Source organism: Chionomys nivalis, chromosome 11 (assembly GCF_950005125.1).
Source record: "Chionomys nivalis chromosome 11, mChiNiv1.1, whole genome shotgun sequence".
NCBI classification, from domain to species: Eukaryota; Metazoa; Chordata; class Mammalia; order Rodentia; family Cricetidae; genus Chionomys; species Chionomys nivalis.
In genome coordinates, this window is record NC_080096.1 from 22,864,438 (window position 1) to 22,889,673 (window position 25,236).

The 25,236-nt window shown below is 46.6% G+C and overlaps 1 protein-coding gene across 1 annotated transcript; it reads right to left on the reverse strand.

The window, feature by feature from the left end:
* Nucleotides 1-24,910, reverse strand: Bsdc1 (BSD domain containing 1). Its single transcript, XM_057784368.1, has 11 exons — nucleotides 24,862-24,910; nucleotides 24,592-24,652; nucleotides 20,839-20,955; nucleotides 19,109-19,276; nucleotides 16,739-16,793; nucleotides 14,328-14,443; nucleotides 13,871-13,939; nucleotides 13,614-13,692; nucleotides 12,301-12,771; nucleotides 3,252-3,355; nucleotides 1-1,411 (listed from the first exon to the last, which is right to left on the reverse strand). The coding sequence occupies exons 1-11, from the start codon at nucleotides 24,870-24,872 to the stop codon at nucleotides 1,379-1,381; spliced, it is 1,284 nt and encodes a 427-aa protein (XP_057640351.1). The 5' UTR covers nucleotides 24,873-24,910; the 3' UTR covers nucleotides 1-1,378.
* Between the last annotated feature and the right edge of the window lie 326 nt (nucleotides 24,911-25,236).

Here is a 25,236-nt window from a genome sequence, read left to right on the forward strand (position 1 = left end):
GCAGGAAGTCACACCTGCAGCTGTGGGGACAGAAACATCCCCAGACACTTCTGGCTTCTGTTCAATCACTTTAATGCTGTTATGACAAATCTGTAAAAGGTTCAGGACAAACTTTGTTTTTTGTTCCTTTTTAATTACAAAACTAACAGCTGTTAGAATTTTTCTTTTTTTTTTTCTTTTCCCAGCTACAAAATACTCTGGGGAGATGCATCATAATTTAAAATATATAATATTGCACAAACAACCAAAAGGTTAATTAAACTAAAAATTACAAAGAGAAAAATCCCATCCCATCAAAAAGAAAAAGAAAAAAGATTTAGCATTCTCTTCATTCTACCCTCTTCTCTGAAGGTTTGAAGTGAGGTGCCCACTACTCACGGTGCCCCTGTCAAGATCCCTTTTAGTCACTAGGGGATGCACCAGTACAGAATCACCAGAATTCTATCTGAAGCACCGGGTCTCTGTGCAGCCCTCACCGAGCCCCAGGCGGAAAGTCTTCAGGAAGGAGGTCCTTCCTCAGCAGAGGGCTGAGGAGAAGCAGGCCTGCAGATGGCTGAGCACGCTTCTGCTCACTTTACAGAGCTCACAGCTGGCTTGTGTCCTAAGCTATGGGAGTCAAGGTAGGTGGCTGTTCGCAGCAGGTATCCAACCAGGAAACACCCAGAAGGGCCTGAAAGTGGCTCCCTCCCTTCTTGGGGAGGGGAAGAAATACAAGAGCAGACTCTTGCAGTGGCACAGCTGAGCTAAGGACTTGGGTGCATCTGACAGGAAAAAGCCCTGGGAAGATGTAGGGATATCCCAGTGTGGGCTAAAGGAGATTCAAGGTTTGGTCTTAGATTCTGAACCCATAGGACCTTCGCAGGAGTGGAAAACACTTGGGAGGGAGATTTCAGAGAGAGGCAAATTTCCCAGAGATGACTGCCTCTTAACTCACTGGGACAGGAACCAAAATGCTATTCACTGCCCCTGTGTAGCCAAGGGCAGGTGGCTAGCTTCTCTTGTCAGCTCACTAGCTTATGGCCTTCTCAGAGACCTGTGTTTCAGCTCCTGTGTGTGCAGAAGACAGCTACCCCAGGAGGTTTCCCAGCAGGAGTCCCTAGAACAGTAGAGAAATGCAGGCTCTCTGGTGGGGTTTGGGTCCTCCCTTTAAGTCATCCTAAAGTTGGCACAAGTCAGACTTCTGGATTTGTATTTGGAAAGGTTCTTCCAAGGTGTGAGCAGAGGGCCAGCAGGGAGCCATCAGAATCTGCACCAAGTTCTGGATGGTAGAGGCCATTCTGGGGGGGGACATTCTCAGTGTCTTCCAAGGCTGGCTGAGATTAGCAAGCAAGGGAGGTGGGATATGTCTTGGGTGGGGAGCTGCTTGCTCTGGCTCCCCTCAGTCCCAGTCCTCCCACTCCACATCTTCTAGCTGCAAAGGCGAGAGCACAAACAGTTACTCCTCTGAGGCAGCCCGAGCCCACCTCCCCCTGCTGAGCAAGGCTACCACTGGAAAGGGTCCATTCCCCAAGTAATCCCTAGCTTTAGGGACCACACTGGGGAACACAGAGGCAGCTGCCTGAAGGAAGGGCTTGCTGCTTTCATTGCTTTCGATTCTACTTCTACCAACTAAACCTAGCTCTGCCTCTGCAAGGGATGGCCTGCCTGAGGAGTTAGGCAGTCCCCTAAAGGAGAACCTGCTTCCTGCTGAGCAGACAAAGGCTGCTCAAAGACAAGAACTGAGAGCTCACTGGGACTGTGACCAGGGTCTCAGGGTGCTGCAGATGCCAATATAGCTAAAACTTGTATCTCTCTTGTCAACTTTAAAGGAGTCACGCAAGCTTTAGGCAGTCTCGACTTGGATCCATCACAGGTCAATGGACTCTTTCCTCCCCCTCCTGTTGGATGCATGTTCTCTTTGCACAAAGTCTTCTCCAGGGGCTCTACAGCCTAACTTCGTCCTCTTGCCTTGTTGCTCTTGGCCTGTTTCCAGCTGACTCCTGCTGCAGAGGGACTGAGTGGCCTGCTCAGGTATACTGCCTAGTAGGTTTTGTTGTATGTTTGCTTATTTTTTCAGAGAACCTCCTGAATGCTTTGGCGAGTGCTTGACCAGAGTCACATTCCCAGCCAAGCATATCAGGTTCTAGAGAGCTAAAAGACAGAAGAGGGCATGGGGTAATAGTAATAGAATTACTGTAACAGTGAGGTCATAGTTGCAAAAGGTCATCAATTCCCCAGCTTTTTAATATGAAAAACCAGGTCCTTGTCATTGAGCCTGGTGGTTCATGCCTGCAATCCCAGAACTCAGGAGGCTAAGGCAAGAGAATGGCTGCAAATTCACAGCCAACCTGGGATACAGTGAGTTATTGATAACCCCCACCATGGGGGAAAAGGAAAGAGAGGGAGAAGAGGGAAGAGAGAACGGAGAGAGAAGAGAGAGGGAAACACACAAAGACTCAGACCCTATGTGTGTCTTTCTCTAAACTGCCCACTTCTGTTTTATTTTGAGACAGATCTCCTGTCTAATTGTTCTAGAACTCGATATGTAGACCATGCTGTCCTGAATTCAAACTCACAGATCTGTCTGCCTGTCTCCTCAGTGTGTGCCATCATTTTCGGCTGAAACTGGACCAACTCTTGATTTGGGGAGGCAGCAAAGAATGAAAACAATCAAACTTAATAGCAGGAATGGGTTTTGTGGTGTTTGTCAGTAATGTCTACTGGATGACATCATATGACAGGCATAGCACTTAAAGAGTGTTACTTGGTTTACCTTGCTAAGAATTCTAAGCCAGCTACTTTCTATCTTTACCTTAGATGAGGGCGAAAGTTAAATGACTTGGTCTCAATCAAAGGCCTTCTGTCTCCAAGGCCAGGAACCTGCTAAGGTCCCATAAGTCACAAGACCAGGGGCAGGCTTTAACATCTATATCTCTCTATTTTAATCCAGACCCAGGACAGCCTGAATTTGCTACATACATACTCCAGGCAGCAATCTCCGTTTCTTCCTGGGCACTGGGTTTATACTGGGAATGTGTCACCATGCCCTGTTCAGCATCTGTTTTGTTCTTGTTCCTGGGGTGACTGTGATATAGACCTAAGGTCAAGAACTCATTCATGCATCCAGCCTAGGACTGAGCAGCAGCATCCCTTCCTGCAGCCATTAGTTCACTTGGCTGTAGGGAGTCATACCAGGGAGCAAGGACTGCTGGGAAAGGACTCCACCCTGACGTCATCGCACTAGCTTGCTCTGGCTGACCAGACTGACTTACCTCACCGGAGGCATCCACTTTGGAAAGTGCCATCTGCACTTCTTCTTCAGTCATGTCCAAGTCAAAGTCCTTTTCCCAGTCCTCACTGATGTCCGTGCTTGAGCCTGGAATCATAAGCCACATGTAATGAGCAGCATGGTTACTTAGGCACGCTCACTTGTGTGTGTCTGTGCTGGCAATCTTTGTTTTGTTTCTCGAAGCAGTTTTCTCTTGTAACAGCTCTGGCTGTCCTGAAACTTGTTCTATAGACCAGGCTCTATAGACCTGCCTCTGCCTCCCGAGTGCTGGGATTACAGGGATTTGCCACCACGATCCAGTCTGGTGGCAATCTTCCAAGGGGATGGCACGATACAACATCTTTATAATCACTTTCACTGGGCTCAATGATCTTACTTGTAGAAATCTAAGGAAAAATCCTGGAAGTAGAAGAAAATTTAGTTTGTAAGGGATATAACTCAGTAGTAAGATAACACAACACTACCAAGGTCTAGTTAGATCCCTAGAAACACATACGCTCTTACACTTAGAGCTGGTGATATAGCTCAGCGTTTCCCTATATGCACAAGACCATAGGCTCTGTCCCCAGGACTGCATAAGAGGCAGGAGAATCATGAGTTCAAGCTAGGCAAACTACCACCTTATTTTAAATCACAGCCCTTCCCCTTCACTCCTCTCTTTTCCACTGCGTTTATTTTCTAACATACTCGGGAAACTATGCTTATTGTCCAATAATAAAGAATGTAAACATTTTCTAACATATACTCAGGGTAACTATGCTTATTATCCAATAATAAAGGATTTAAACATGAGCTCCAAGAGGGCAGGAATATTTGAATATTTGTGTTTTTTCCTTCTATAATTCCTGTTGTCTAGAACATCAAATTGATATCTAATACTCACAGACCTTTTATCTAAGTCAGCAGCTGGACAACTATTTCCCCTATCAAATTCAATCCACTGTTTCTATGGAACACAGGGCCTTCAGAATGGCTCAGTGGATACTTGTTGTCAAGTCTAACAACTTGAGTTCAATCCCCAAAACCCACGGGATGGGAAGGAGAGAACCAACTCACAAGTTTTCACTGCAAGCTTGTTTATGCACAAGTACGTACACACACACACACACACACACACACACACACACACCTGGAGAGATGTCTCGGTGGTTAAAAGCACTTGTTAGTTTATTCTCAGCACTCACATGGCAGCTCACAACCTTCTATAACTCTAGTTCCAAGGGATCCAACACCCTCTTCTGACGTGAGGGCACTAGACATGCATGTGGTACACTGACATACATGCAAGTAAACACTCATACATATAAAATCTTTTAAGTGGCACAATTCTTTTTTTTTTTTTTTGGTGTTTTGAGAAGAGACCCTGTCTCAAAAATAAAAAAATTTAAAAGTTTTTAAAAAAATTTCTTTGGGGGCAGGGTCGTGGTGGTACAATCCTTTAATCCCAGCATGTGGGAGGCATAGGCAAAGAATCTCTGAGTTCAAGGCCTGCCTGGTCAACAGAACTATTCCATGATAGCCAGGGCTGTTATACAGAGAAATCCTGTCTCAAAAAACAAAAAGTAAAAAAAAAATTGGAACAGATCCCTGTCCCTTGTTTACATGTTGTCTGGATGCTTTTATGTGGTAAAGGCAGAGCTCAAGAGTTCCAGCAGAGGGCCTATGGCCCAAAGAGCTAACAGTATTTAAGACCTGGCCCTGCTCAGACAGTTACCACCTGCTGCTTCATGCAAATCTGATACAGTGCCATCTGCTTTAAACACACCCGGACAATATTTCTTCTAGGTAATATCGAAACCATATATGTCAAAATTATCAGTAAGAAGTGACCTACAGAGATAGCTGTCCTGCTGCACATTCTGCACTGAGGGCCTTTTGGGGTCTCCTCGTCCCATCATGCAGTGTAGTCAAGATCTGTGGAGCTTGGCAGACCTGGACTGATCATTATACCTACTGTGTAGTACAGGGGAAATTATTCCAAGCTGAAAATCATTCCCATTATTCTGGGAAAAGGTCTGGAAAGTAGCTCAGTTGGTAAAGCACTTAGCACGGACAAACAGCAGCAGGAGCACTGGCACACCTGTTATCTCAGCACTTGGGAGATACAGGAGGGTCAGCAGTTCTTGTTCATCCTCAACTACTTAGTGAGTTCAAAGCTAGCCTAGGACACATGAGATCCAGTCTTAAAAACAAATAGCAAAAATGTAACAAGGGCAAATCACCGTCTCTGCGAGACTCCTAGAGAAGCTTACTAGAGAACACAGATCTCTCCCTGGCCTGCATTTTGACTCAGCAGGCAGGTGTAGCCCAGGACTCTGTGTTAGATATCCTGGTTAATTCTACAAAGAAATGAGCTTGCTGTTTAAGAAACAACGGCATTCGAATTAGGGGTATGAGTGTCAAGTGCCAATTACACGCTGAATGTAGTAGATAATTAACAAACAAAAAAAAGACAGATCCCTGGCCAATGCCTTGCATGGCTGTGGCCACGACAGCATCACTGACTTCTCAAACCTAAAACTCCCTTCAGGCTTAAATGCTAAGGTGGAGCCTTCTAGAAATGGAGCCGCATCAACTGACATGTGGGGGTTCCACTTTACCTTTCAGGACGGGTACCAACAGTCCTGACTGACACATGGCAGAACAAAGACTTTAATGGCACAGGCGCAAATCACTTTCCTGTCTGGTCACACAGGGGCATGTAACAAGATCTGTTTAAGGACATTAAGACTTCATAATGGGCTGGGCGGTGGTGGCGCACGCCTTTAATCCCAGCACTAGGGAGGCAGAGGCAGGTGGATCTCTGTGAGTTCGAGGCCAGCCTGGTCTAAAGAAGGAGTTCCAGGAGGGGCTCCAAAGCTACGAGAAACCCTGTCCTGAAAAAGCAACCAACCAACCAAACACCACCAAAACTTTCACAACTGGGTCCATTCTGTTCTGGTGTGCTTCTTCAGGTAATTGCTAACCCGAAGGCACTATTGCCCACAGTGTGATTTTTTTGTGTAATAGCTTTTCTACTTCCTCAGATAAATGGAGATTAAAAACAGGTTCCACAGGTGATGGTGAAGTAGGGCCTTTAACCCGGGGCTGTAGACCACACACTCATCCCAATTTCCCTTTCTCTGCTCTGCAGAGGATCTGAAGAGGCAAGTGTCCCTTGGAGCAGCTCTGCTGCACACAGATCCAGCCTCGTGTCGGCCTAGGATGTGGTGGGGGTGGTAAGAGGGAAGAGGAGTCAGTACCCAAATATCCAAATACAACCCCCATGCCCAGAGCTCAGGTTCGCTATGTCTAAGAATAAAAACCACTATTAGTAAGAATAAAGTAGCCGGGCGGTGGTGGCGCACGCCTTTAATCCCAGCACTCGGGAGGCAGAGGCAGGCGGATCTCTGTGAGTTCGAGACCAGCCTGGTCTACAAGAGCTAGTTCCAGGACAGGCTCCAAAACCACAGAGAATAAAGTACACACCAGGTGGCAGCGGTGCGCACCTTTAATCCCAGGACTTGGGAGGTAGAGGCAAGTGGATCTCTTTCAAGGCCAGCCTGGTCTACAGAATGAGGACAGCCAGGATTCTTTCACAGAGAAACCCTGTCTTGAAGAAAACAGTGCAAGAACAAAGTACACTCATGTAAGTGTGCGGACACACACTTGTGAGGGAGAGGCATGAGAATCAAGAGTTCAAGCAAGGCTCAGGCTGCAGAGATGGCTCAGCAATTAAGAATGTATACTGGGGGCTGGAGAAATGGCTCAGAGGTTAAGAGCATTGCCTGCTCTTCCAAAGGTCCTGAGTTCAATTCCCAGCAACCACATGGTGGCTCACAACCATCTGTAATGAGGTCTGGTGCCCTCTTCTGGCCTGCAGACACACACACACAGAATATTGTATACATAATAAATAAATAAATATTAAAAAGAAAAAAGAATGTCTACTGCTCTAGTTGAGGACTCAGTTTCCCAGTCAGCTTAGACTTCCGCTCTAGGGGTCTGAGAGTCTTTTCTGGCCTCTGCAGCTACCTGCATTCGTGGACAGACAGAGAGACACACACACACACACAAATTAAAAATAAAGCAAAAAACAAAACAAAAATAAACCAAAAACCAGGGGCCCAGTAGTTAAGAGCACTTGCTGCTCTTGCAGAGGATCTGGTTCAGATCCCAGCATCCACATAAAAGCTCATAGCTATCTATAGATTCAGTTTCAGGGGATTCAAGGCACTATTCTGGCCTTTGCAGGCACCAGGCACAGGTGTGGTGCATAGACATACTTACAAACACTCGTACACATAAAATACAAATAAATCTTTAAAAAAGACCCCCTTTCTATTGTTCTATCTTTCTTTCTTTTTTTTTTTTTTTCTTCGAGACAGGGTTTCTCTGATTAGCCTTGGCTGTCCATACCAGAACTCACTCTGTAGACCAGGCTGGCCTCACACTCATAGAGATCTGCTTGTCTATGCCTCCCAAGTGCTGGGATTAAAGGTGTGCAGCACCACTGCCCGATTTAAAACCTTTTCTTAAAACAAAAGGAGTGGGGTTATAGCTCGGTCAATCAATGCTTGCCCAGTGTGCATGGGGCTCTCAGTTGACCGCAGCACTGTGCAAACTGGTCACGGTGTCACTCATCTACAATTCCAGCTTGTGGGAAGCAGGTAGAAGCAGAAGGATCAGACGGTCAAGGTTCAAGGGTATCCTCAGCTATCTGACAAGTTTGAGGCTAAGCTGGATGAGACCATGTCTCAAAAATATTATCTAGAGGGCTGGAGAGATGGCTCAACAGTTAAGAGCACTTCCAGAGGTTCTGAGTTCAATTCTCACAACCATCTGTAATGAGATCTGATGCCTTCTTCTGGCATAAAATTGTACATTCAGATAGAACACTTATATACATAAAATAAATCTTTTTTTAAAAAGTGTCTAGCGTTTGTGAAGCCCTGGGTTCAATTTCTAGTTCTACCATACAGAGACTTTCCCCTCCCTGTTTTATTTCCATTGTCCTAGTCTGGCGCCACACCCTGGCTTCTCCTCACCTGTGGTTTAGGGGTATCATACCCCCAGGCCAAGCGTGTGAAGGTGTGCACAGCAGACGGTTAGGAACATTAGTATTACAACTCTGTACAGCTTCAATCATTATTTTCCTACTCACTCGCTTTGCGGCCAAATTCTGAATGAACTGTAGCTCTTTTTTTTTTATTTATTATGTATATATTATTTGTCTGTGTGCCTACCTGCAGGCCAGAAAAGGGCACCAGATCTCACAACAGATGGTTGTGAGCCACCATATGGTTGCTGGGAATTGAACTTAGGACCTCTGGAAGAGCAGCCAGTGCTCTTAACCCTGAGCCATCTCTCCAGCCCCGGAACTGTAGTTCTTAGAGTGGATGTGTGTACATGCGCATGTGTAGGCCAGAGGGGAACTTTGAGTATCAGGAATCATAACTCTACTTTTTTCAAAGAGTTATTTTATTACATTTTTTTTTTTGCAAGACAGGGTCTCTCTGTGTAGCCTTGGCTATCCTGGAACTCAGAGATATCTGCCCGCCTCTGCCTCCTGAGTTAAAGACATGTGTTACTATGGCTGGCCCTATAGATTTATTTATTTATTTATTTTTGGTTTTTCGAGACAGGGTTTCTCTGTGGTTTTGGAGCCTGTCCTGGAACTAGCTCTTGTAGACCAGGCTGGTCTCGAACTCACAGAGATCTGCCTGCCTCTGCTGGGATTAAAGGCGCGTGTCACCTCCGCCTGGCTTTTGTCAAGGGCTTTGTGAGACTCCAGTGATAGGCAGACAGAGCGCTGAGCACGGCCTGGGACAGAAAATACTCCAAGAATATTGCCTATCATCAGCACTATGCTGGTTAGGGTTTTGTTTTTGTGTTTTTGGTCAACTTAATACAGCTAGGGTTAGGGTCATCTAGGAAGAGGGAACCCCAATGGAGAAACTGCCTCGCTCAGTCTGGCCATTCTGTGGGCATTTTTTTGACTGACAACTGGTGTGGGAGGGCTCAGTTCGCTGTGGGTGGCAACTGCCTGGGCAGGTAGTCTTGGGTATGTAAGAAAGCAGACTGAACAAGCCAGTAAGCAGCACTTCTCCATGGCCTCTGCATCAGCTTCTGCTCCCAGGTTTCTCCCTCAAGCGCCTGCCCCGAAGCAAGCATTACTTCCCTCAGTGATGGACTGGTACCTGGACATGGAAGATGAAATAAACCCTCCCACACCAAGTTGCTTTTGGTCATGGTGTTTATCACAGCATAGAAAGGACTCTATGATGGCTACCACCATGTCCCCAAAGCAGGGCTCTACCAAAGTTGCTTCTGATTGAGGGCAGTCTGAAACAATTTCCATTTGTGGAAGAGAAAGCAGACTCTTAGAGAAGAGCAGTAACTTTTCTAAGTTATGTGGCTCATGAGCGCAGCTGGGGTTTGTCCCCAGACCCTCTGCTCTGCACCTGAGTCCAGCTTAAGATGATAAGTTCTCAACTGTTATTTAAGAACCCGCTCAGGCTGGGCGTGGTAGCACACACTTTTAATCCTAGAACTTGGGAAGAAGAGGCAGATGAATCTGTATAAATTCCAGGACAGCTTAGTCTACATAATAAGTTCCAGGCCAGTTAGGAGTACGCAATGAGACTCAGTTTCCAAACAAAACAAAACAAAAGAGAACCAACTTTCCCACTATTGTGTCTCCCTTACCCAGGAGAAGTATGGGAGGGGGGCTTTAGTCACATCCCCTCAAGCTGAACTGCGACTCCTCAGCACCTGCCCCAACTCTCCAGCTTGATGACTCACTGCTGATGTTCAGAGTCCTTCTTTCTCTGAATGCCTCCAGCATCAAACCTGCCCCATACGGCTCATGTTCCATCACAAAGACTGTCCCTTCTGCCCTGCCCCCCTCCATGTCTCCTAAAGAGCAGGCAGATTCAATGAATGGATGGATGGATGACCTCACTGAACAAAGTTTAACAGGAGCACTGTGTTAGAGTCTGGAAATGTGCAAGTTTCTGTCAGGGAGCAGGGTGAAGCTCTGGTGAGCCTACGTCCCATCTGTCATTGTGCTGTAGGCCTGACCTCACCTGAGGGGCAAGCTTCACGGCAGCATGTCTGTCAAGGGTCACAATCTGCAGCAGGATCTTGGGAGACTCAGAAAGCTGACAGCTGTACCTCTCCTTTAATTCTTGGAGTTGAAAAGTTTGCTCTTTCACATAAATGCAGTCTCCAGCCTAAGACTCCATTACACAGAAACAACTGGAGCCCTGCTGTTGAAGGTGGCTCAGCCGAGTTTCCCTGAAGTTAGGCTCAAGGTTGTCTCCATGGCTCATGACAAGTCTTGGAGAAGCTAACTTTCCCAGGGCTCCACATTTTTCCAGGGAAAAGACACACACACACACACACACACAGGGGTTCTCAGGGCTCCACACTTTTCCAGGGAAAAGACACACACACACACACACACACACACACACACACACACATCACACAGAGGGGTTCCCAGCAGGGGCAGAGCTGAATTGTTTAAGAGTGGAAATGGGCCAGGATCATGGACTCAAGGCAGACACAGACCTGGGGCTGAAGCTAGGAGCTCCACTTCTCACTCATTAAAATTTGAAAAAGTTACTTAACATTTCTAGACATCATTTTTTTCTCATCTGTAGAATGAAGATATTAGTACAGACCCAAAGAAAGGGAAATGCTCAAAACCATGAGGCATTTATCACAGGGCCTCACATAAACTTGGTTTTGTTGATTTTAAGAACCCTATCATGCATGGCTGGGCGGTGGTGGCACACGCTAAAGTTTCAATCCCAGCACTTGGGAGGCAGAGGCAGGAGGATCTCTATGAGTTCGAGGCCAGACTGACTTACGGAGTGAGTTCTAGGACAGGCTCCAAAGTTACACGGAGAAACCCTGTCTCGAAAAATAAAACAAACAAACAAACAGAACCCTACCATGTTGCACATGGTGATGATTCATTCCTGTAATTCTATCACTTGGGAAGCTTAGGTTCCAAGAGTTAAAGGCCAGCCTAGGCTACATAATTTAAGGCCAGTCTGAGCTATATAGTGAGGTCCTGTCTCAAAAAGTCAAAGTCAGGGGCTCAGAAATTAAGAGCACTGGCTACTTAAGAGGATCTGTGTTTATTCTCAGCACCTACATGGTAGCTCACAACTGCCTGTAACTTCAGTCTCAGGGACTGGGACTTCTCCTGGACTCTGTGCGGTGGTTTAGATGTAATTGGCCCCCATAATTTCATAGGGAGTGATACCATTAGGAGGTGTGGCTTTGTTGAAGTAGGTATAGCCTACTTGTTGAGAAGTATGTCACTGTTGAGGTGGGCTTTGAGGTTTCCTATGGTGAGGATACTGCCTGGTGTCTCAGTTGACTTCCTGTCAAGATGTAGCCAGCACTGCATCTGCCTGCATGCTGCCATGCTCCCACCATGATGATAATGAACTGAACTCTGAAACTGTAAGCAAGCCACCCCAATTAAATGCTCTCTTTATAAGAGTTATCGTGGTCATGGTGTCTCTTCATGGAAATAAAAACCCCAACTAAGACACATTCATGGTAATTAAGAGCTCTGACTGCACTACCAGAAGACCCGGGTTCAATTCCCAGCACCCACATGGAGCTCACAGCTGTCTGTAACTCCAGTGCCAGGGGACCTAACATCCTCACTGAGACAGACATACATAGGAAAAACACTAACATATATAAAATTAAAAAAAAAAAGACACACTGCATGTAGACAGTACACACAGATAAACAGATAAAACATAAAAATAAAATGGAAGTCAAAACCAAGCCAAGCAAAAAGACCCAAACAACTTGCAAATATATCCTTCAAAGACCATGTAAATGTTAGCTAATAAAGTATGACAATATATATATACCCCTCATATAGCTATCCCCCATTATCATAAATGAAGTGTATCTGCTCCTAGGATCATGACAACAGACACAGACACACTGACATGCATGGTGGCAGCTCCTGCTTGTCCCGCTCATAGAGCCCCTGGCACTCAGGCCTCCAGACCTACCTTTCTTGCCGTTGTTGGAGGGCGTAGACTTCCCACTATCTGAGTTCAGCTCGAATACGCGTAAGTCTGTGGGTACCTCCTCTCTCAGGGTCTCTACTCTGGCGGGAGGCCTGGGCTCTGGGCCACTGGCTCTGCTTGCAGGGGTTGGAGGCTTGGAGGGAACTGGGGGTGGAGGTCCAGTTTCCCCCTCGTCCTCAGCTAGACTCTGTTCTTCCAAAGATGCCTCGAGTAGCTTTTGGGACAGGTCTTTGGGCAGCACTGGCGCCTCTGGTGCAGCAGCAGGGTTGGCAATCTGTGTCACGAGGGAGATGCTCTCACTGCTCTCTGATGGAGTCACCTCTGCAGGGGGTTCCACTGGAGTATCTTCACAGGGGCTCTGGGGACCAGGTCCAGCTTCAGGGGTTGGGGAGGTTTTGGTCTCTTTTGGAATCTTTGCCTCTTTTGGAGACGGTGCAATGTCTTCAAGCTCCTCTATGGAGAGAAAGGTAGCGAAAGGGGGAGTATGGCCCAGTCAGCCCCACGACAACCTTGGACACGCACATCCTGTCATGTTGACTACAGTGAAGACTAGCCCATGTCCCTCGGTGCTACCTCAGCACAGGCTCTTCAGCAGACAGTCCATGCTAGTCAGTCTCGTCTCTACAGAGGCCAAGCTGGACTGCTGACAACACAGCCTGAGACAAGGCCTGGAAGTGGGTCTGCTCTAGGTTCCTGTCAGACTGTTCCATCCTATGCAAGCCAGTACTTACTTTCAACTTGCTACCTCATTGCTGAGAAGGGAAAGAGACACTGGCTTCTGCTAAAGGTTACCCACACACTAAGCTCTTAGTGGACGCTGGATATACAGTGTAAGTATTTCACACATCCTGACCTACAGTCTTGTCTTTTTTATTTAGAGTCTTACTATGTAGCCCTGGCTGACCTAGAACTCACGATGTAGACCAGGCTGGCCTTGAACTCATAGACATTTGCCTTCCCCCGCCTCTCGAGTACCAGGCACTTGAGTCACAATCCCGTAGACTTTTGTACAAGGGACACGGGGAGACGGAATCTGGATTTTCAGTGTGCTTCTCAATAATTATGCAATAGCAGGTTCATGTGTGACACGGCAATCTGTTCCAACTGGCACATATGATTTCTGTATCCAAACTCTAGGTCCCATGAGCCCTGCGGCAGCTCCTTGTAAGAGCTGACTGCTCAGCACACACGCTGCCCTCATTCCCTGCCTTTCCAGGCATGCCATGTCCTCTCAGGCCTTCTAGAATACCACAGCCAAGCCTGTCCCTGGGCCATCTCATTTCAAGGCCTCTCACCTTCTTCCTCTTCCCAGCCAGGCTCCTCAGAGATGTTCTGGTCCGCCCGCTGCTTCAGGGCGTCCCTCCGGGCCTGCTCCTGAGGGTGGGAGAATAAGGATCAGGAGGTACGGCACCATTCTCTCAGGCCCTGTCATAACCGTAGAACCCCTGGCACCCCCAGAAAGGACTACAGTCTTCAATTCTTTCTTGCCTTGACAAAAGTCTGCTTCCCCCAGGGCTGAGTCATGGGGTCTTCCCAAGTTAGGCCAGCATACCTGTTCAAGTTGGTGGACTTTATAGAAATACCGATGCCAGAATTCTGAATGGGAAACAGCTGCTGGAACCTGAAGGGAGGAAATGGAGACGAGAATTGGGAAATGCTGTATATAAAGTCCTTATCAGCCTGTTCCCAATCACTCGAGAGCACAGACACACAAAGTGGCCTTGCAGTAATTGACAAAGCCCCTCTACCCCACTTTAATCCAACCAAACCCACCTTCTGGGCCCAGTTTGGCCAGGAAGGGAGACCAGAACTGCCATAAGACTTTGCTGGTGTTTCCACTTCTCACCATCTCTGACTGCCAGAAGCCTGGCAGATCAGCCTCTTCCTGGCAGCTTCCTGGCTCAGCACATGGCCCATCTGGCTCTACAGGGCCCCACTACACACATCCCTCCCACTTCCCAGCACCTCAGGCTCAGAGCCAGCTGAGGTCTTGCCGGCTGGGCCCTCACCATCTTGGTGTAGAGGGCCCGGATGGAGGGGCTGCCTACAAGGAGTTCAGAGATCTCCCCTTTCTTCTCCTCCAAGCAGAAATGGGAAAGCCAGGCGTCAAACAATTCCGGGGGCCCTGCAGAGGGACAAACGCTGATAATCAGTTTCCTGTGTCTAGGGAAAGAACACTGGGACCAGAGAAAACACTTAAGCCTGGACTTGAACAGTAAAGGAAGCTTAAGAGTTATTTTCAAAGCCATTTTATCCAAGGGGAAGAGTCAGCAAGGGTCGGGTGGGTTCTTCCAAGATCTCCAGAAAGGACCAAGGTCTCCCATCTCTGCTGCTACTATGTCCTCTGCATGGGCTGTTGAAACAGCGTTTTTCAAAGTGGACCCATACTATCAGAGACCATGTGACAGGAGCCTCTGCCCCTCCCTCTTTTGTTCCTTTCCTCCTACTCTAAGTCTAAATCGGCCCCAGCTCCTTTTTCTCATTTTGCCATTTTTTTTTTTTTTTAAAAAAGATTTATTTATTATGCATACAGTGTTATGCCTGTATGTCTGACTGCAGGCCAGAAGAGGGCACCAAATCTCATTACAGATGGTTGTGAGCCACCATACAGTTGCTGGGAATTGAACTCGAGACCTCTGCAAGAGCAACCAGTGCTCTTAACCACTGAGCCATCTCTCCAGCCTCCCCGCCCCCACCCGCCCACTTTGCCTCTTCTCATGTGTCTCCCCTAAATCATTCTGGTCTCTTCTGACAATTACTATTTCTTTGCAACCCTGAGCCCATTCGGGGCTCCCGATCTAACTGCCGTCACTACATGCACTCACGTCTGTCCCCACTCAGCTACTGCTGGAAACCCAGAAGACATCCCAGCTCCTTCCTGACCTGCGCACTCTGATTCTACTTCTTTAGGCTCTCCTGATGCATACTTTCCTCTCCACTCAGTCTGCCTCACCCCAGGCTTTGGCTTTACCTCTGGCATGGGGATCCCTAGGCACCCCTATGTCACGCTCCCATCTTTGTCTCTTCCTTGACAACACAGCCTCATGGGCTACTTTACAAAATATAAAAGATGATCATTTGGGGCCTCAAAACTCTTCTGCAGTCCTCTACAATGTGAGCTTTTAAAGCGAGGGTCCACAGAAAAATCTTCAAAAATCAAAGAATTCCAACACTGTAAACACACACATATATTATATGTATGCACACATATATGCATGGTTTTGTTTTTTTTTTATTTTTTATATTTATTTATTTGTTTATTTATTTATTTTTTGAGTCAGTGTATCACTACACAGCCCTGGCTGGCCTGGAACTTACTATGTAGACCATGATGCTCTCAAACTCACAGAGATACACCCACCTCTGCCACCCAAATCATGGGACTAACAAACGCATGCACCAATATGCCTGGCCTTACACATAAATTTTTATAGAGAAAGGGCATATCGTTGTGATCAGGTTTTTGTTTTGGTTTCTTTTTTAAATTTTTCTGGTACTGGATATTGAACCTAGGGCCTTGTGTATGCTAGGCAAACATATCCCAAATCCTTTTTACTTTTACTTTGGTACAGGTTTTGCTAAATTGCCCAAGTTGGCTCTGAACTCATCATTATAGATCAGCCTAGGCTCAATCTTCAGCTTCCAAGTAGCTGGCATTTTAGGAGTATGCTATTATACCTGCTGTCAATAGATTTTTATAGGCCTCTGTGACTAAAGGAAAGTCTAGAATCACTAGCATGAGTCTTTCGTGACCAAACACTAGCTGCTTATTCTGATACATAAAAGCCCTCTCTCAACCAGCTTGCTGGCTGCCTTCACTTCCTCATGAACTTTAATTTAGTGTCACCAAAAGGGCTCACTATTCTTTCTGGCTTTTAAAACAGACTCTTGCTCTTGCCTGAATAACCTTCCACTACTAAATATTACTCCCAGGCTGCACAGGCTCAGCTAGCTAGGTGCATTCCTTTGGACACCCAGTGCCCGTCACTCTGCAGACAGAGTCAACCCACCCTTACTGCCTCTGCTCAATTCCTTGACTCCCATTTCTCTCTCTTTGCAGCCTGGTTCTGAAGGAATGGCCAGCTCGAAGGCTTAACTCACTTCTGGTCTCTAGTTCCTAGCATGGGGCACAGTGGACAGGAACCCAAAGGTGCAGTAATCCCTTCCGGCAGACAACTGAACAGAGAGGATAGGGACTGCAAGAGCAAAGTCTCTCCTAGGGACAGAGTTAGGGTTAAAATACCTGCGATTCAGGGAAGAAAGGGATCAATAACCTGCATAGAGTATAAGGTAATATCGGCCCTACTCTGTTCCCAGGATGCAGAGCTACTTGACCTGTAGCATCTAGAATAGAGACTCTACAGTCTAAATCTTCTCCTTCTTCCTGCCCCATTAGCTCACCCCCACTGCTACCCCTCACCATCGGGTTCGTTGCAGTACGTTGCCGGGTCTGACTGCAGACTGTAGAGGCGAGCCTATAAGCAAGAGAGAAGAAAAATTCTGGGGAGGTGGATGCAGAGAAAATCCCCTCTGTGCATAGTATTAAATCAGTCACAACCCAGCTTCCCCCTTGTTGGTTGCCAAACCCACAGGTTATTAATGATATAGTGGTACTCAACTAGCCCCCAAAACTAAGACCCCCAGAAAAACAGTCTCTTACCCAATATTCCAACCCTGAGAACTGAGAGAATACGGTGAACAGATTCTAAAATTATAGTATAACTTCTTGAATATATGAAATTTAAAAAAAATGTCAAATGTAATTATGTTAATAAAATCCAAACTTAAGGGCAAATTGTGAGATAATTTAAGTGTCCCAAAATTAAAATCCAATACGGCTGGGCGGTGGTGGTGCACACCTTTAATCCCAGCTCTCGGGAGGCAGAAGCAGGTAGATCTCTGTGAGTTTGAGGTCAGCCTGGTCTATAGAGCTAGTTCTTGGACAGGCAGAACTACACAGAGAAACCTTGTTTTGAAAAACCTAAAATCAAAAACAAACAAACAAAAAATTTATCAACAATAACTAGGCATGGTGATGTATACTTTTAATTCTAGTAAAGACAGAGGCAGGTGGATCTCTTGAGTTTGAGGCTAGTCTGCTCTACAGACTGAGTCCCAGGACAGCGAGGACTACACAGAGAAACCCTGTCTTGATAAACCAAATAATGATGATGATGATAACAATTCCATTAATAATATCTTGCACTGGGATGTGATTCTGTGGTGGAATCCTTGCTTAGCATGTTTAAAGCCAACATAGCAGGGAACAAAGTTAGGCCCAAGAAAAGAGAAAAGAAAAAATAATTTCAGAGCCACTCTACCAAATGCACTGTAAAGAGATGCTCCACTGGGACCATAGGAAGCCCAACTCAGCTGATAAACAGAAAGGCCCTTCTTCTTCAGACCAGACAGAGCATGGGCTGTCTGCATGGGAACTTCAGCCGTACGTTTCAGTGATGAATCACTGTGATAACTTAGACTCTTATCATTGAAAATCTCAAAATTCTGGCACATGTTAGTAAACAGTCCCAGCAATGCAAATTTGGAATGGCAATCCAATGCGATAAGATGCAACAAAAGCCTGCGTGCCATGCTATGACCCTGTGAATTCAAGAGAGACGGCCCAGGAAACAGGAGACAGAAGACAGAAGCACTAACACACTGCTCTAGTTGGTACTCATGGGTTCTGACTGCTAGACTTATTTCCAGTGGAAATTAGTCTAAAATAATGAAATATGAAACAAATTATGCCCCAAAGATGTTCTTTTCAGGTCTTTACTAATGCTGAAAGCAAAAAGAACCCAAATGTGCAACACCAGAAAGTGACTGAATAATGCTATCTATATTCATTTGCAAGAATTTTTTAAATTTATTTTTATTTTATGTGTATTGGTATTTTGCCATGGGTGTCCAGTCCCCTAGAACTAGAGTTACAGACAGTTGTGAGCTGCCATGTGGGTGCTGGGAACTGAATCGCAGTCCTCTAGGAGAGCAATCAGTGCTCTTAATAGCTGAGCCATCTTTCTAGTACTCATTTGCAAGAATTTAAAGACACTGAAACGTGGTTAGGAAAAACCGAAAAGACAAAACAAAACAAACAAACAAAAAAACCACCTACCAACCAACCAAACAAACAAAAAACCCCAAGTAATTATCTTTTTATATTTATTTATCTACCTATTTATTTATTTATTTTTTCGAGACAGGGTTTCTCTGTGGCTTTGGAGCCTGTCCTGGACCTCCCTTTGTAGACCAGGCTGGCCTGGAACTCACAGAGATCCGCCTGCCTCTGCCTCCCGAGTGCTGGGATTAAAGGCGTGCGCCACCAACGCCCGGCATCTACCTATTTATTTATTTATTTTGGGGGGACAAGATTTCTCTGTGTAACAGCCCTGACTGGAAGTCACTCTGTAGACCAGGCTGGCCTCAAACTCACTGAGATCCACCTGTTTCTGCCTCCAAGGTCTGGGATTAAAGGCATACACCACCACCACCTGGCCAAATTTGTCTATATTTTTAAAGACTTATCTATTTATTATGTATACAATGTTCTGCCTGCAAGTTTGCCTCCAGGCCAGAAGAGGGCACCAGATATCATTATAGATGGTTGTAAACCACATGATTGCTGGAATTGAACCCAGGTCCTCTGGAAGAACAGTTAGTGCTCTTAACCTCTGAGCCATCTCTCCAGTCCCCTTGTCTATATTTTTAGACTGAACATATGTTCCTTTTGTGATAAAAGGTTGATAGATAACGCTTTGACTCTTTAGCAAAGGCTGTAAGTGAATACCTTGGTGCCGTCGTATGGCTCAGCTGTGCCAGAGGGTGTGCCCATCAGGGTGATGACATCGCAGTCAATGGTTTTGTCTGGTGAGGGGGCAAAGGTGTCTGAGATCACCCCTAAGAAGTCAGATAACCCCTTCTTCATTTTTTCTGTTGCCCCTGAGGAGCCTTCCGTCTGCAGAGAAAACCAAAGAAAGGAAAACAGTGTCCTAGGAGCGGAATGCAATCTGGGGTCATCAGGAGGAGCACTAGGTGTGAGGATATGAGAAATGCAGGTAGCAGGCCAGGTGTGGTGACAGAGTTAAGGAGGCAAAGACTGGGAGATCCCTGGTATGTGCTGACCAGAGGGCATCGTCAAACCTAGCTGAGAAGTTTCAGGCCCAGTGAGAGACACTGTCTCAACAAACAAGGTGGTGGGGTTCACAACACTTGAGGTTGTCCTTTGGCTTCCAGATGCACGTGAACTAAATAAGCACATGAACCACATGTATTTCTTTTCTCCCCTTCCCCCCCCACCTTTTTTTTTTTTTGAGATAGGGTTTCTTAGTCCTGGCTCTTCCAGAACTTGCTTTGTAGATCAGGTTGGACTCACTGAGATCCGCCTGCCTCTGCCTCCTGAGTGCTAGGATTACAGAGTGTGCACACCACTGCCCAGCCTGAGCCACACATATTTTCAAGCCCACATAAGCATGTGAGCATGTGCACTACGCACACGCGCGCACACACACACACACACACACAGTCAAAGAAGATCCACGTCATTTTAGTAGTAAAGAGTGAAGAGGATCTGGGATGAGTGGTGGGGAGATAGGGATACTTTTGCTCCCAGTTTGAAGGAATTGTTTGTCAAGCAAATAAGTTAATAGTTTTTCCACATCTGTATTATTTTAACAAATGTTTTCCTTTAGCAAAATAATGCATTGTAGAAAATGCAGATAAACAAATGGGTGTGTAAAGAAGTAAAGAAAAGCCCAGCCTAGACATACCCACAATCTCTGCCATGAAGGTAACTGTACTTAATTTAACTATTGTTAAACTATTTTAACTATTATTAAACTGAATACTGTAGAATGAGGCCTGCAACGATTTAAGTATACAAGTTCCATTCCCAGCATCCACATGGTGGCTCCCAATCACCTGTAACTGCAGTTCCAGGGGATTAGACTCTGTCTGCCCTCCATAGGCACTGTATGCATTTGGTACACAGATATGCATGCAGGCAAAATACCCACACATTTAGATAAACAAACATAATTAAAAAATCAGTTAAGATCCAAATATGTTGGTTCATGCATTTGGGGATAAAGATGGGAGAATCAGAAGTCTGGCGCCATCCTCCGACACATAACGGAGTTTGAGCTAGTCTAGGCTATCTGACAAACAAAAAAAGAAGAAAAAAGGAAGACAGACAGACCGACCAAAGGGATAAAAACAAATATGTTAAAAAATATAGCATTCAGGGCTGACGAGAAGGTTCAGTGAATAAATGCACGTTGCCAAGGCTGATGGCCTGAAATCAGGAGAGAATCAACTGCCACAGTAGTCTTCTAACCCGGCACATGTGTGCACACAAACACATAAACACACACACACACAAACAAAATTATTTTAAAAATTATATTTAGTTAGCCCTAAGTTTTTTGTTTGGTTTTAATAAGGGAAAAGCTGGGGGTCCCCACCAGGATCCCAGAGCAGGCCACATTGTGAAGGGTGGCCATCACGGTGGGTAGTACTCACTGCCAGCTTCTCCTTGACCACACTGGCGGTGGCCGCTATGGTGCAGGCTGTGTCATGTTGTACCACCTGGGTAAATTCCGTCAGGTCCCGCTTCATGAACTCCAAAGCTTCAGTGGACTATGAAAGACAGAGAAGGATAAAGCTGGCAGGCGCCATCACTCCACACGTCAGATGACAGAAGAGCCAGGGTTTGGGAATAATGCTTACTTGTCCCAATTCCCGACCTGGATTAGCTGGCAGCAGAGAGGGAAACGCCTGCTCATTAGCATAGGGACTGAGTTTCAGCCCTGGCACTCATAACTATGTCCCAGGAGTGAGCCTCATTTAGTCACTGTTGCTCTCCTATCAAATGACCTCGAAAGCAAAGTAGCAAGTGGAAGAACACATACCTATTCTCCAAACTGACTGAAAACTTGCTTTGATATAAGTCCTATCTGCTTGAAATTTCCAATATGATAAGAGGTATGTGACTTACTACTTTTTTTTTAAATATTTATTTATTTATTATGTATACAATATTCTGTCTGTATGCCTGAAGGCCAGAAGAGGGCGCCAGACCTCTTTGCAGATGGTTGTAAGCCACCATGTGGTTGCTGGGAATTGAACTCAGGACCTTTGGAAGAGCAGGCAATGCTCTTAACCACTGAGCCATCTCTCCAGCCCGGACTTACTACTTTTTAATTAAAAATATTTTTGAGACAGTGTCTGACTTTACCCATGGCTGACCTTGAACTCTCTATACAGACCAGGCTGACTTGATAGAAATCCACCTGTCTCTGTCTTCCAAGCGCTGGGATTATGGGCACCACCACGCGCAGGCAATAAGGATGGATGTGATTTTTTTTTGAGTTCCAAGGAAGGATGGATTCTCCCTCAGTCTTGGTCCCAATGCTCCAGGTTCTGCCTATCCATTAATTTTCTCTGGACTGAACGGTATCTACTCCTGTACAACCAACCTGTTTCAGAGCTAGCTTGAGCCAGCTGGTCCTCAGCTGCCTTCTATGTCCGTGTTACTGATATCATGTTCACCAACTTCAAGATGACCTCCTTAACCACCTGTGCTCACCCCACTTTGCAAGTCCCTCATTTCACATGGATCAGTCACCAGAAATTTTGCTTTGTTTTGAGGTTTCACTATGTTGGCTGATCCTTCTCCCTCCACCTCCCTCAAGACTGCACATCATGTCCAGATTACAGATCTGCACATTCATGCCCAGCCAAAGCATGTTTTGAGTGTCCTGTTCTTGTTTTTTTTTCCCTGTGATGGGGCTGCCTATTTTTCATTGCCATGACAGGACTGTGAGCGGATGGTGAGGAGCCAGTGAAGGACTGAAGTGGGAAGAACACGATGAGACCGTCCTGGAACTAGCTCTGCACATCAGGCTGACCTCAAACTCATTCATAGAGATGTGCCTGCCGCTGGCTCCCGAGTGCTGGATTAAAGCTCTGCATGTTTTCATTTTTAATATGTTACATTAGTGATTGGCATAGTTTTGGGCATTTAGAGTCAAGGAGGCCATAGGCTATCTGGGTAGTTGTCCAGTAAGAGCTATCCTTAAGTACCGAAGGCTCTAGGAAAAGAAAGGAGACTAATTTCCAAGGGGAGATGACCCACAGGAAGAGTCTGCAGACTACCCATAGCTGTGAGCTAAGGACAAAGAGCCTCAGAGCCCCATCCTTAAACGGCAGGCAGAGAAACATGAGCTCAACAGAGTTAAGTTTCAAAACGGGGTGGGGAGGAGCACATATTAGTGTCAAGTGCTGTAGAAAGTTCCAGAAAGATAAGCTGGCAAGTGAGAAACGTGTGTGACTCCTGATAAGTGTGTGTAGTGGCTTCAGGGGTGGGAAGGGGGTGAATCGCTGACCTCCTATTTTCTAAAGTCTGTGAAGACAAGGGGAGGAGAAAAATAAGAGAATGAAAGGTTTATTGGGGAGCGCCTAGACCCCGTTAGAGTGGGATGGATGCAACCATGCCTTCTCTAGAGCACCTATACCCTGTTAAGAGTGGGGAGAGACACAACCTTGCCTTCTCTAACCCTGTGTCTGAGTGTGCACTTGGATGAACAACATAGACGGACAGGAGGCTCAGGATGGGAGCAGAAGGCAGATTATCGGGCCCTCTCAAAGTTGTAGGCTCTGAGCAATGTATGTTAAGGGAGCAGAGAAGTGACTAATCCAAAGGGAACCAGGATGGGAAGCAACGGCAAGGAAAGCAGCAAAAGAGCAAGAAAAAGGTAGAAGGGAAAAAAATGGTGATGTTGTCTAAGCTTTACTTATAATTAGTACTTAATAAAAACAATGAATGCTTGCATGGTTCCTAAGTGCTACATATGGTCCTTAGTGCTTTCTTTTTTTTTTTTTTTTGGTTTTTCGAGACAAGGTTTCTCTGTGGTTTTGGAGCCTGTCCTGGAACTAGCTCTTGTAGACCAGGCTGGTCTCAAACTCACAGAGATCCTCCTGCCTCTGCCTCCCGAGTGCTGGGATTAAAGGCGTGCGCCACCACCGCCCAGCTCTTAGTGCTTTCTGTATCATTTAATCCTCATGACAACCCATTAGACCGGTATTATTACTTTACTTTACAGCGTAGAAAGGTTAAAAGACTGGCCAAAGCAAAATATGGTGGTCTGTACCTTTAATTCCAGTGCTCCAGTGGCAGGTGGATCTCTATGAGTTTGAGGCCAGTCTGGTCTACTTATACATTCCAGAGCGGCCATGGGCTACATAAACAATCAGACCACCTCAAAACAAACAAACCAAAAGATGAATTGCCCAAGTTCCCATAAACGTAAGTAACTAAATTAGTCTTCCCTTTCTGAGAGGAGCCTCAAAACACACAGGAAGACATCCTGTTCCACCTGCTAAATGAATGCCACACTTTCCTTGCCGGAACACGCTACTTTGAGATATCATAGTAAACTTTAGTGAAAAGTACTCCCTCTTCAACAAAGCAAACAGCTCAGGAAATGCTCAGCTGTGCTTGGGTGGCAGCTTGAGCGACTACCCAGCAGTGCCCAGGTCAGGGAAGAAAAAAACAAACAAACAGAAATCGCTCCTAAAGTACTGGGCTGCTTTGGGATCAGAAGCCTCCTGGAGTCTGCCCTAAAGCAGGACTCAGTTCATTTGCTTGGGGTAAATAGTAATTAGCTTTTCCACAACTTAGTCGGGCTGGTTTTAAATAAAGTAACATGGGACAAAACAGGAGTTGCCAGTGGCACGGCCTATCCAGAGACAAGCATTACTCCCTACACAGGGATTACTTAGCCTGTCATTTCCCCAGGTCCCCACTCTCTGGTCATCAATCCCCTTTCCCCTTTGCAAACCTCTCACTAGGACAGGGCTCACCAGACAACAGTGTCTCTGCGATCCTCATCTCTACCTGGTTCCTGCTCTGCACCTTCTCTGTTTACACCTTCCTGGGCATGCTCACGACTCCCCAGTCTGGACAAGATGTCAGGCACCTTCCTTTCACCGTATTTACAAAAGCAACTAAGCGGCTATTTTGTTCGGCTGCCCGCTCCCCACCGGACTGAGCTTTGGGAGGCCCAAGTTCGGCTAAGGTCTGTACCCTCCTGGGCTGTCTTGAGTAGCGATTGTCATATACTCTAATATTTAGATTGCTGTAAGGGTAAGGTGTTGCTAGTGGTGGCGTCTCATCCTTTCCTTCCAACTGGCCTCCCAGAAGCGTGAAAAACCCAGGCAGGGCTAGCAGGATCCGGTTGCAAGGAGACAGAGGAGGGTGCCGGCCCGGCTTACCTTTTCTTTGACTGCCTGGTAACTCTGCTGCAGCCAGCTCCGCCACCACCCCACGTCCTCCCTGTGGAAGACAGACACATCTGGAGGCCCCGCAGTGTGGTGAGGCCTGCGGGCCGCTTCCCTCCCCCCTCGCACCACGCCTCCGCTCTGCCCTTTCAGCTCGGTCCGCACCCGCGCGGGCAGCCTGTCCCCTACAGGGATCCTGGCCCACCACCCCAACCCTGGGGGAATCTAGGCCCCCGGCGCCAAAGGGAGGAACGACAGGCTCACCCTTCCGCCATCTTGCCTGCATGACATCACCACTATTTACCGACCTTTGACTTCCGACACGGCACCGCCCCCTCAGGCTCCGCCCCCAAGCGCGCGCCCCAATCCTCGTCCAAAGCACAGCCCTCCGCCCAACCCACGCCCCCTCCCCCAAATGTGCCTCGCCTCTGTCTAATCCGAGTCTCAATTTCGATTTTTAGCTCCGCCTCTGAACTCTCGATCCAATCCTATTCAAGCTTACCCTAGGGTCCCACCCACCAACCTCTAGCTCTCCCGGTAGCCTCTGACTACAGTGGCCTCTCTGGGCCAAGTTCCTCAGGCTTTGTAGACCGCGGATTGGAAGGAGGGAGAAAAGGGGGAGGGCCGAGCTCGAACGTC

What these genes read in the sequence shown, in the direction of transcription:
- Bsdc1 (XM_057784368.1), bottom strand. An exon ending in AGCCATACGACGGCACCAAG is followed by an intron (nt 16,794 to 19,108) that starts GTATTCACTTAC and finishes TCTTGCTTATAG; the next exon opens with GCTCGCCTCTACAGTCTGCA. An exon ending in GGGCCCTCTACACCAAGATG is followed by an intron (nt 13,940 to 14,327) that starts GTGAGGGCCCAG and finishes TCCTCCCTTCAG; the next exon opens with GTTCCAGCAGCTGTTTCCCA.